At 45.8% G+C, this 13,240-nt stretch overlaps 2 protein-coding genes across 2 annotated transcripts in view; one reads left to right on the top strand and one right to left on the bottom strand.

Annotated features, from left to right (window-relative positions):
• The window catches only part of LOC123752951 (dynein heavy chain-like protein 2), a 97,457-nt gene that overhangs the window by 102 nt on the left and 84,115 nt on the right, over window positions 1–13,240 (top strand). The window contains exon 1 of the mRNA XM_069319259.1: window positions 1–43. This exon is cut by the window's left edge and continues 102 nt beyond it. The gene's annotated coding sequence lies outside the window, so the exon portion shown is untranslated. The remainder of the gene's footprint in view (window positions 44–13,240) is intronic.
• On the bottom strand, window positions 4,486–5,268 carry LOC138359635 (adhesive plaque matrix protein-like). Its single transcript, XM_069319044.1, has one exon. It carries the CDS (start codon window positions 5,266–5,268, stop codon window positions 4,486–4,488), a length of 783 nt encoding a protein of 260 aa, XP_069175145.1.

Below are 13,240 nucleotides of genomic sequence, written 5' to 3'. Positions count from 1 at the left end.
TAGTCTTTCCTCCACACACCCTTTCACCCGCACGCGCTCACAGGTACGTGTGTGTGTGTATGACTATAGTCCTCTATATACGTAACTTCTCCGTACACTATCGCTACGCCCGTTTGCATGTAGACACAGTCTTGTGTACGCCGGTATAGGAGTGACATGCAGGCGATGAGTCACAATAACGTGGCTAAAGTATGTTGACCAGACCACACACTAGAAGGTGAAGGGACGACGACGTTTCGGTCCGTCCTGGACCATTCTCAAGTCGATTGAGAATGGTCCAGGACGGACCGAAACGTGGTCGTCCCCTTCACCTTGTAGCGTGTGGTCTCGTCAACAGGAGTGACATGTGTATGTGAGTAATTGCTGTACTGTGTACGGAGAGCACTGTAGGGTCCGTTATAACAAGAGGGTACAAAGGGTGTACTCACACTACATGGGCGCTCCCAACGCTCACTGAACGGACGAGTTATGTAGTGGTTTACCTGTGGTGTGAGGAAAATTGTCTTGAAATATATGGTTATTTGGTATTTATCTTTCTGACACTCTCTCTCTCTCTCTCTCTCTCTCTCTCTCTCTCTCTCTCTCTCTCTCTCTCTCTCTCTCTCTCTCTCTCTCTCTCTCTCTCTCTCTCTCTCTCTCTCTCTCTGTCTCTCTCTCTCTCTCTCTCTCTCTCTCTCTCTCTCTCTCTCTCTCTCTCTCTCTCTCTCTCTCTCTCTCTCTCTCTCTCTCTCTCTCTCTCTGTCTCTCTAATGCAGGTCGGCGTTCAATCCCCGACCATCCAAGTGGTTGGACACCATTTCTCTCCCCTGTCCCATCCCAAATCCTTATCCTGACCCCTTCCAAGTGCTATATAGTCGTAATGACTTGGCGCTTTCCCCTTAATAACTCACTCTCTCTCTCTCTCTCTCTCTCTCTCTCTCTCTCTCTCTCTCTCTCTCTCTCTCTCTCTCTCTCTCTCTCTCTCTCTCTCTCTCTCTCTCTCTTACTTCAGTCCGCAAATGGTGTCGTATGAGGAAGGGAATCAGTAGTAAGTGTCGCTGGGTTTCACCACCCGTGCAACATGCGTCAACCGGAAACCTGACTTCCGATCCCCCATTCAAGCTTTGGACATGCATTTTAATGGTGATATCACCGTGCAACTTGAACACACTCTGCACCCCCAAACTGTTTGTTGCTGTTCTTAACTGTTCTTTGTTTTTTTTCCGTTATCCGATATAAATCTTAAGAAATTTTTGCCAGAGTGCTGTTTTAGGGAAGAGAATGGGTCGCAGAAACTTGATTAGATTGGTCAGATTGAAACAGAATTGGTAGATAGATTGGTAGAGTGAAACAGAATTGGTAGATAGATTGGTAGAGTGAAACAATTGGTAGATAGATTGGTAGAGTGAAACAGAATTGGTAGATAGATTGGTAGAGTGAAACAGAATTGGTAGATAGATTGGTAGAGTGAAACAGAATTGGTAGATAGATTGGTAGAGTGAAACAGAATTGGTAGATAGATTGGTAGAGTGAAACAGAATTGGTAGATATATTGGTAGAGTGAAACAGAATTGGTAGATAGATTGGTAGAGTGAAACAGAATTGGTAGATAGATTGGTAGAGTGAAACAGAATTGGTAGATAGATTGGTAGAGTGAAACAGAACAGATTGGTCAGCTCACTCCTGTGTTCACTCCTGTGTTCACTCCTGTGTTCACTTCTGTGTTCACTCCTGTGTTCACTCCTGTGTCCACTCCTGTGTTCACTCCTGTGTTCACTCCTGTGTCCACTCCTGTGTTCACTCCTGTGTTCACTCCTGTGTCCACTCCTGTGTTCACTCCTGTGTCCACTCCTGTGTTCACTCCTGTGTTCACTCCTGTGTCCACTCCTGTGTTCACTCCTGTGTTCACTCCTGTGTCCACTCCTGTGTCCACTCCTGTGTTCACTCCTGTGTCCACTCCTGTGTTCACTCCTGTGTCCACTCCTGTGTCCACTCCTGTGTTCACTCCTGTGTTCACTCCTGTGTTCACTCCTGTGTCCACTCCTGTGTTCACTCCTGTGTCCACTCCTGTGTTCACTCCTGTGTTCACTCCTGTGTTCACTCCTGTGTTCACTCCTGTGTTCACTCCTGTGTTCACTCCTGTGTCCACTCCTGTGTCCACTCCTGTGTTCACTCCTGTGTTCACTCCTGTGTAAGTGACGACGCTTCTCGGTGCGTCTTTGAACTCCGGTATTTTTTGTATCTTTTTTTTGGGGTATTCCTGTAATAATTGGGATTCCGTTATTTCTCGGTGGTGGTGGTATCGTTAATGAGGATTTAACTAATGCGTATTAGTAGCTTTAGGTGTTGTATGTACTAGCTTTATCTATAAATCCAACATTATGTTTGTAAATCAACTACGTATGTACAGGCGATGAGTCACAATAACGTGGCTAAAGTAATTTGACCAGACCACACACTAGAAGGTGAAGGGACGACGACGTTTCGGTCCGTCTTGGACCATTCTCAAGTCTTGAGAATGGTCCAGGACGGACTGAAACGTCGTCGTCCCTTCACCTTCCAGTGTGTGGTCTGGTCAAACTATGTATGTACTTTTCCTGAATAAAAAAATTAATTTAATTTGGTATTTTTCGGTGATTCTAATTTGTTTGCTGTTCATATTTTCCTCGGTGGTGCTATAGTCCTCGGTATTCCTATCCTCGCTTTCTTAAATTTCGGCTTACCTTGGAGTTGTTTCCGGGGCTTAGCGTCCCCACGGCCCGGTCATCGACCAGGCCTCCTCCATGGGGCTTAACTAAAGATACGTAACAAAAGTCTCTCAATTACCGTTTCTTAAACAAACAGCGCGGCGATAAAGACAGAAAATTTGCAAAAATATCTTCATGTTTCTTTCACCCTATGCCCCTGTTACCTAACAGTAAATTATGTACCTGGATGTTAGCCTGCTGTCACGGGCTGCTTCCTGGGAGTGGAGACCTGGTCGAGGACTGGGCCGCGGGGACACTAAAGCCCCGAAATCATCTCAAGATAACCTCAAGATAACCTATGCTACGCAGCGTTTTGCGACGTTGATCTGCGCCAGATTCATGACTTCGTTCCGCTGAACAAACTGTGCGAGTGTGACTGTCAAGCCGGGGGAGAATCCGGTGGTGGGTTGTTAACAGATCGAGGATGGCAACCAGCTATCTCGACCGTAATACAGATCGAGGATGGCAACCAGCTATCTCGACCGTAATACGATATGTCAGTATTAGATATATTAATATTCACCGGATTCAATAGTAATAATTATAATTCATATTCGCCCAATATCATTTTCTGTTGATCAATTGAAATATATTTAACCACTAGACCAGTCTTCAAAATTTTACTTACTTTAACTAATAAAATTCTTGTTTTAATTAAACAATTAATATTTTTTTTTTAGTTGTTGCTTACTTCATTCTACTTCATTCCTTACTTTCTTTGCTTCTTACTTCATTCTACTTCATTCCTTACTTTCTTTGCTTCGCTAAATTTTTGTTTTAGCTCATCAGTTTTTCCCTTTCTATCGTCACCCTTTTCTTGCCAGCCTTCTCTTCTTGGCGTCAGTCAAGAGACATAAAAACAAAGCAGTTCTCCATAACTGGTCCTCATTCATAAGGACGGAGCAGCAGCAGCAGCAGGTGCGGCTAGAGCCTGGGGATCACTACCTGTCTAGTGGGTGGCGCGTTGAAGTCTCCAGCTGGTTGTTACCCCCTTTGTTTATGGTGGTGTGTGTGGGTGTGTGGGTGTGGGTGTGTGTGTGTGTGTGTGTGTGGGTGTGTGTGTGTGTGTGTGTGTGTGTGGGTGGGTGTGTGTGTGTGTGTGTGTGTCTGTGTGTGTGTGTCTGTGTGTGTGTGTGTGTGTGTGTGTGTGTGTGTGTGTGTGGGTGTGTGTGTGTGTGTGTGTCTGCTCTCTCTCTCTCTCTCTCTCTCTCTCTCTCTCTCTCTCTCTCTCTCTCTCTCTCTCTCTCTCTCTCTCTCTCTCTCTCTCTCTCTCTCTCTCTCTCTCTCTCTCTCTCTCTCTCTCTCAATAAGACAGCTGCCATATGGCAGACAGATGTAGCCATATGCAGCTTGACATAACATTCATCCTAAATCAGTTTTTTTATTAACATGTGTGTTTCGTCATGTTGAATGAAGCTTTAGCACGGATAAATACAGCTCACACATAAGAAAATACAGCTTCCACACGATAAAATGCAGCTCACGCACGAGAAAATGCAGCTCACACACGCGGAAAGACGCAAACCCACCCTAAAACTAACTAGCGATGACTTCGAGGATGACAAAGGAACTCTGCCATGGGGTTCCTGCCTCGCTCCACGTCCCGAATCTCCGTATTCAACAGAATACTCCGTCAAAAACAGCACAGTGGGTCCTCGTCTGTTGTCGAGTCTTAGCGCTTCCGTTTGTCAGTTTTTTTTATTGACATTTTATTTTGGTTATTATATGTTTCTATTTGTTTTAATATTCTGTATCATTCTTAAAGTGTTGATACTGTATTCCGTTTTCTGTTTTTTTGTAATGTTTCGTATGTTGATGTTTTCTTGTTTTCGATAAATTTTTTCGATATATTTTGGCTTGATATCAGCTTGTAGGATAGACGTCGTGGATGATCGGACTTGTAGGATGGTCGTCGTGGGTGGTCGGACTTGTAGGATGGTGGTCGGACTTGTAGGATGCTCGTCATCGGTGGTCGGAGTGGTTGGTCAGGATTTGTAGGATGGACGTCGTGGGTGGTCGGACTTGTAGGATGGTCGTCGTGGGTGATCGGACTTGTAGGATGGACGTCGTGGGTGATCGGACTTGTAGGATGGTCGTCGTGGGTGGTCGGATTTGTAGGATGGACGTCGTGGGTGGTCGGACTTGTAGGATGGTCGTCGTGGGTGGTCGGACTTGTAGGATGGTCGGACTTGTAGAATCGTCGTCGTGGATGATCGGACTTGTAGGATGGTCGTCGTGGGTGGTCGGACTTGTAGGATGGTCGGACTTGTAGAATCGTCGTCATGGATGATCGGACTTGTAGGATGGTCGTCGTGGGTGGTCGGACTTGTAGGATGGTCGGACTTGTAGAATCGTCGTCGTGGATGTTCGGACTTGTAGGATGGTCGTCGTGGGTGATCGGACTTGTAGGATGATTGGACTTGTAGGATGATCGTCGTGGGTGGTTGGACTTGTAGTAAGGTCGTACTTGTAGAATGGTCGTCGTGGATGGTCGGACTTGTAGGATGGTCGTCCTGGATGGTTGAACTTGTAGGATGGGCATCGTGGGTAGTCTGACTTGTAGGATGGTCGGACTTGTAAGATGGTGGTGGTGGATGGCCGGACTTGTAAGATGGTCGTCGTGGATGGTCGGACTTGTAAGATGGTGGTGGTGGATGGCCGGACTTGTAAGATGGTCGTCGTGGATGGTCGGACTTGTAAGATGGTCGTCGTGGATGGCCGGACTTGTAAGATGGTGGTCGTGGATGGTCGGACTTGCAAGAAGACCATCAGTGCCGAGCTCTAAGACACTGATCCCTTTTTGTCTTATGTTCTTTCATTATTATTTTCACTCTTTATTAAGTTCTCTCTCTATTCTTATGCTCAATATTTGTAAGTTCAAGATGTCTACAAAAGCTGCTATACATTCTTTAAGATCCTCCAAAGTGTGCCGGAGCATTAGATATCTTCAGTAAAGCTATCACATGTTCAATAAAGATATCACATGTGCAGCCTTTATGGGTGTTTGTCTAAGAATGCGTTGAATGCAACAGATCTATTCACCAACTACGGCGAATAGAGAGAGAATTCACCAATTCTCAAACATTCTCAATGTTTGAGAACTCTTATTAATGAGCTCTTATTAATTTGAGCTGATCAGTAATGATGTTAAAGATACACCATATCTCAAACCCCTCAAGAAGCTGTACGAAGAAGTTGGTTATTATCGGAAGAACTCGACCTGTATATAGGGCCTCTTGTCACGGCTATATAGGGCCTCTTGTCACGGCTATATAGGGCCTCTTGTCACGGCTATATAGGGCCTCTTGTCACGGCTATATAGGGCCTCTTGTCACGGCTATATAGGGCCTCTTGTCACGGCTATATAGGGCCTCTTGTCACGGCTATATAGGGCCTCATATATCCCTACTTTGAATGATGACCTTTTGAGGTATTCACGTCTCGAAGGCACCCCCATCTGAAAGGAAGGTGTGTGTGTGTGTGTGTGTGTGTGTGTGTGTGTGTGTGTGTGTGTGTGTGTGTGTGTGTGTGTGTGTGTGTGTGTGTGTTTGTGTGTGTGTGTCGGGAATCGGGCACCAATTTCTATAAATTACTATTGATCAAAATATTGGGAATATAAATTAGGAGTTGCCTCATATATGAGGCAATATAGACCGTCTACAGCTTCCTGTGTTCTTGTCTTGTTACATAACTTGTGGTGGACCACCAACCATCCCGGGTAGTTGGCCTTGGCTGGTCAAGTTGTGTACTGGATAACCACCAGACATTCCTCTCAGGTGAGGGTGGTTCGCTTCCTCTTCCTGTTGTCTCTTGCACCTGTTGTGACTGTTCACCTGCTTGACCACTCTCCCTCTCTCCCCTTCCTGCACATCTGTCCCGTCACCTATCTACTTTCCCACTCCCTGGCACACACACCTGTTCCACCACCTACAACACTGTTGTTGTTGTTGTTTTAGATTTAGCTACTCAGAGCGACGTGTTCATGTAGCACGGGCTATGGTGAGCCCGTAGGCTGTAAGACTTGTCCTAGCCCCCTATATATACACCCACTTCACCACCACCTGTACACTTAGCCACCTCTTGCCATACGTTTGGCCAGCTGCCACTTGACAGGTTGTGACGGCAGGTGGTCCGTACCCTTCACTACTGTGTAGTGTACGGTGGCTATTGGGTCCAGCTGTCTCGCCGTCCGGCCGTCTCATTTGGCCGCCCGTCCGTTCGTTCCTTGTTGCTGGGGCTTGGTACAGGCTCAAGGCCGCCCACTGGCTCTCCCTCACACCTCTTCCTGCATATTTTTTCCCTACCTCCCTCCCTCTTCTTACCTATCCCTTCCTTCTCTCACTCTCCCCTCACAATCTCCATCCCCTTCTCCCCCCTCTGTCTCCCTTGCATCTTGCTTCTCTTTCATCCCTTCTCTCAGTTTCCACCCTCTCACCCTCCTCGTTCCCTTCGTACTTCCATTCTTCCTCTTCTCTTCCTACTCTCTTCCTGCTCCTTCCTCTTCCATCATCAGGTGTCCCTCTGCCACCCTTTCTGACTCTCCGGATTACTTGATCCATTCCACGTGACTCCCTACTTAAGTGAGTTCATACTACCTGAATCTCCTTCCTCAGACAGACATTCTCTCTCTCTCTCTCTCTCTCTCTCTCTCTCTCTCTCTCTCTCTCTCTCTCTCTCTCTCTCTCTCTCTCTCTCTCTCTCTCTCTCTCTCTCTCTCTCTCACTCACTCACCACAGTGGGTCATGATGAGTCACCACAGTGGGTCATGATGAGTCACCACAGTGGGTCATGATGAGTCACCACAGTGGGTCACGGTGACTCACCAGTGGGTCATGGTGACTCACGGCAGTGGATCATAGTGACTCATCACAGTGGGTCCTGGTGAGTCACCACAGTGGGTCATGATGACTCACCACTCTGGGTCATGGTGAGTCACCACAGTGGGTCATGATGACTCACCACAGTGGATCATAGTGACTCACCACAGTAGGTCCTGGTGAGTCACCACAGTGGGTCATGATGACTCACCACTCTGGGTCATGGTGAGTCACCACAGTGGGTCATGATGACTCACCACTCTGGGTCCTGGTGACTCACCACAGTGGGTCCTGGTGACTCACCACAGTGGGTCATGGTGACTCACCACAGTGGGTCCTGGTGACTCACCACAGTGGGTCATGGTGACTCACCACAGTGGGTCCTGGTGACTCACCACAGTGGGTCCTGGTGACTCACCACAGTGGGTCATGGTGACTCACTACAGTGGGTCCTGGTGACTCACTACAGTGGGTCATGGTGACTCACCACAGTGGGTCATAGTGACTCACCACAGTGGGTCCTGGTGACTCACCACAGTGGGTCCTGGTGACTCACCACAGTGGGTCATGGTGACTCACCACAGTGGGTCCTGGTGACTCACCACAGTGGGTCCTGGTGACTCACCACTGTGGGTCCTGGTGACTCACCACAGTGGGTCATAGTGACTCACCACAATGGGTCATGGTGAGTCACCACAGTGGGGTCATGGTGACACCACAGTGGGGTCCTGGTGACTCACCACAGTGGGTCCTGGTGACTCACCACAGTGGGTCCTGGTGACTCACCACAGTGGGTCATAGTGACTCACCACAATGGGTCATGGTGAGTCACCACAGTGGGGTCATGGTGACACCACAGTGGGGTCCTGGTGACTCACCACAGTGGGTCCTGGTGACTCACCACAGTGGGTCCTGGTGACTCACCACAGTGGGTCATAGTGACTCACCACAATGGGTCATGGTGAGTCACCACAGTGGGGTCATGGTGACACCACAGTGGGGTCCTGGTGACTCACCACAGTGGGTCCTGGTGACTCACCACAGTGGGTCACGGTGACTGGACAGCAACACCCACTCATCACCACTGGGACCGTGGGAAACCCATCACAGAGAAGGGTGTTGGCCAGTGTTGAGGGTAGTTGGACTCAGTTGTGCAGAACAGGTCACAATTAGGTCACGCGGAAGCCTGCAGGCGCGCACGCACGCACACGCACGCACACGCACACACACACACACAAGATAGAGCCCAGTAGGCTCAGGAATCTGTACACCAGTTGATTGACAGTAGAGAGGCGGGACCAAAGAGCCAAAGCTCAACCCCCGCAAGCACAAATAGGTGAGTACAAATAGGTGAGTACACACACACACACACACACACACACACACACACACACACACACACACACACACACATAGCATAGCTCTCATCCTTTAACTACACTTAGGTAATTACACTTAGGTAATTACACTTAGGTAATTACACTTAGGTAATTACACTTAGGTAATTACACACACACACACACACACACACACACACACACACACACACACACACACACACACACACACACACACACACACACACACACACACATACACACACACACACATACACACACATACACACACATACACACACACACACACACACACACACACACACACACACACACACACACACACACACACACACACACACACACACACACACACACACACACTGTCAACGCTCAAGGGTCGTAGTCCTAAGGGCCTGGGTTTGATTCCTGGCAGAGATGGAAACAAATGATTTGCCTATTCCTTAGTAACTAGAGAGAGAGAGAAAAAAAATGTTGTACAGTAGATATGATGTAGAAAAAAGTAGGTCATGAGTCTCTACATTAGGCAGCCAACGGTTAGAAAAGTGGAGTCGAAGAGCTAATGGTTCGATCCTGCAGGCACAAGATCCTGCAGGCACAAGATCCTGCAGGCACAAGATCCTGCAGGCACAAGATCCTGCAGGCACAAGATCCTGCAGGCACAAGATCCTGCAGGCACAAGATGCTGCAGGCACAAGATGCTGCAGGCACAAGATCCTGCAGGCACAAGATCCTGCAGGCACAAGATCCTGCAGGCACAAGATCCTGCAGGCACAAGTACTAAATACACACACACAGAAAGAGACAAAAAGGAGTGCTCTGAAAACTCAGGAAACAGTGTGTCTGTGAAGTGCCGTAAGTATACGCCAATGCAGATGTAGTTACAAATAAAGCAGAGGAAATAAAAGAAAGGGTAAGAGAAAAAAGACCCTGGTATTATTGCAATAGTGGAAACCCACGATAAAAGATATCATCTTAGATGAAATTGTGTCAAAGAGATTAAAGGTAATAAGAAAAGAAAGAAAACAATGTCAGTGAGAGGGAGTGGTAATCCTAGTGAAAAGAAAGTATGAGTGTGAGGAACTTGATTTAAGATGGTAAAACAAATCAATACACAGACTACACCATTGGAACCTTGACAGCAGATGGAAAACACAGTGGTATTGGAAATAAGCAACTTCCTAGCAAACAGCAGAAACCTCAGACAAGAATATGAAGACACAAAGCATATATGAATTAGTTGACCAGACCACACACTAGAAATTGAAGGGACGACGACGTTTCCGCAATCGACTTGAGAATGGTCCAGGACGGACCGAAACGTCGTCGTCCCTTCAATTTCTAGTGTGTGGTCTGGTCAACATACTTCAGCCACGTTATTGTGACTCATCACCTGCATACATGAATAAACTACAAAAGGGCAACAACAACAACAGCAGCGCACAGAATAAGACAAATTACAAATAATGGTCGACTTAAATCACGTAAAGATAGATTGGGACTACCTTTGTTAACGATGCAAAATTAATGAGTAGAGTCGAGACAAATGAAGATTGTAAAATGTTCCAAGATGACATAGACGAGTTATCGAACGATTAAGGTGATGGAAATGGGAACAGGTGACAGGAGACCAGAAGGAAGTAATGATGGGGGAACTACCTCGCTGTAACGACTAGAGATAACGACTAGAGATAACGACCTGGGAGTGGACCTAACACCAAACCTAACTCCGGAAGCTCATATAAATAGTATAACGTACTCTACGCTAGCTGACCTAGCGTAGAGTACGAGCTAGCATAGAGCTGCGTACTCTACGCTAGCTGACCTAGCGTAGAGTACGAGCTAGCATAGAGCTGCGTACTCTACGCTAGCAAAAGTTAGAACATCATTCAGGAACATAGATTGATAGGCATTTAGCACACTGTACACTGTGTAAGTGAGACCAATTTTAGAGTTTGCTGCACCATCATGGAGCCCCCCACCGTAAAAAATAAACTTAAGAAAATTGGAAAAGATTCAGAACGTTCGTCTCGGAATTTCGATGGATGGGTTATGAAGAAAGACTAAAAGAACCAGACCTGACATCGCTAGAGAAGAGGAGAGAGGAGACATGATGGAGACTAACGGGGATTTACCAAGTGGAAAAAAAGAGAAAATGTTAACAATTGATAGAGAAAAACAAGGGCAAGGGTGGAATCTTGAGACAGATGAGTCATAGAGATGTTAGAAAGTTTCCTTTTGACGTAAGAGTAGTGGGAAATTGAATGAACTAAAGTAGCAGGTTGTAGACTCAAACTACAATTTCGAAAGTTGAAGATGTAGACCTAGAGGAATAGGGCAGGAGTTATTGTATTAAACAACTGGCAACTGGAGAGCCGGGGGCCAAGAGTTAAAGCTCGACCCTATAGCTACAAATAAGAGTACACACACACACACACACACACACTCACCAGTTGATTGACAGTTGAGAGGCGGGACCAAAGAGCCAAAGCTCAACCCCCGCAAGCACAATTAGGTGAGTACAATTAGGTGAGTACACACTGGCTGGCTGGCTGAGTGGACAGAGCTCTAGGCTCGTGGACCTAGGGGACCGGGGTTCGTTCCCGGCAGCCGGCGGAAAAACAAATGGGCAGTCTCCTTCACCCTGATACTCCTGTTACCTAGCAGTAAATTGGTACTTGGGAGTTAGACAGCTGTTACTGGCTGCTTCCTGTGTGTGTGTGTGTGTGTGTGGTGTGGAAAAAAAAGTAGCAAACAGTTGATTGACAGTTGACAGGCGGGCCGAAAGAGCAAAGCTCAACCCCCGCAAACACAACTAGGTGAATACAACCCATAGGCTCAAGCACCAATACTCCACTTACTTGACTATTGAGAGGCGGGACCCAAGAACTGAAGCGTAACACCCACAAGCACAAATCGGTGAGTACACACACACACATAAAGAAATGAGTGGCTGTATTTCTAAGAAAGAGTGAGATAGGTGTTGACCTTGCTTCTTGTATACTTGTTCCCTGGGCGTAGTGCCGTCACTAGGCACAGTGCCATCACAGTGCCTCCACCACCACTCACCCTGTGAGTATCGTCAGTGAGTAGTTGAATTCAACTTAAACCCAGTGCCATATCACACCACTCTCCGTCTATGAGGGATTTATGGAACAAATTGGAGTGTTTCAAGCGTAGGTTAGACATGAATGCATTTGAATATACCTTCGGGCTGCAACGGGGACAGAAAGCCGGCGACTTGTCAGATGTCCTCCACTGTTCCTGAGGATGTAGATAGGAGCCGCTGCCTTGCGTGGGTATATATATATATATATATATATATATATATATATATATATATATATATATATATATATATATATCAAATCACCTCATTCTTTGGGGCACACGTGAGGAACACAAATGCAAACAAGCCTGAATGGTCCCCAGGACTATATACAACTGAAAACTCACACCCCAGAAGTGACTCGAACCCATACTCCCACAACTGGTAAGGCGTCCCTGTACATACCAGTTGTGGGAGTATGGGTTCGAGTCACTTCTGGGGTGTGAGTTTTCAGTTGTATATAGTCCTGGGGACCATTCAGGCTTGTTTGCATATATATATATATATATATATATATATATATATATATATATATATATATATATATATATATATATATATATATATATATATATATATATGTCGTACCTAGTAGCCAGAACTCACTTATCAGCCTACTATGCACAGCCCAATTTGCCTAATAAGCCAAGTTTTCATGAATTAATTGTTTTTCGACTACCTAACCTACCTAACCTAACCTAACCTAACTTTTTCGGCTACCTAACCTAACCTAACCTATAAAGATAGGTTAGGTTAGGTTACGTAGGGTTGGTTAGGTTTGGTCATATATCTACGTTAATTTAAACTCCAATAAAAGAAAATTGACCTCATACATAATGAAATGGGTAGCTTTATCATTTCATGAGAAAAAAATTAGAGAAAATATATTAATTCAGGAAAACTTGGCTTATTAGGCAAATCGGGCCTTGCATAGTAGGCTGAGAAGTGCGTTCTGGCTACTAGGTACGACATATATATATATATATATATATATATATATATATATATATATATATATATATATATATATATATTTAAATATATATATATATTTATATATATATATATATATATATATATATATATATATATATATATATATATATATATATATATATCAGGCTCAAGAAGCCTGTGTATCAGGCTCAAGAAGGGTGGCTATCAGGCTCAAGAAGGCTGGCTATCAGGCTCAAGAAGGCTGGCTATCAGGCTCAAGAAGGCTGGCTATCA

The sequence above is a fragment of the Procambarus clarkii genome, chromosome 92 (genome assembly GCF_040958095.1).
Source record: "Procambarus clarkii isolate CNS0578487 chromosome 92, FALCON_Pclarkii_2.0, whole genome shotgun sequence".
NCBI classification, from domain to species: Eukaryota; Metazoa; Arthropoda; class Malacostraca; order Decapoda; family Cambaridae; genus Procambarus; species Procambarus clarkii.
The sequence above is the reverse complement of the archived record's forward strand: the minus strand, read 5'-3'. Positions and strand labels throughout refer to the sequence as shown.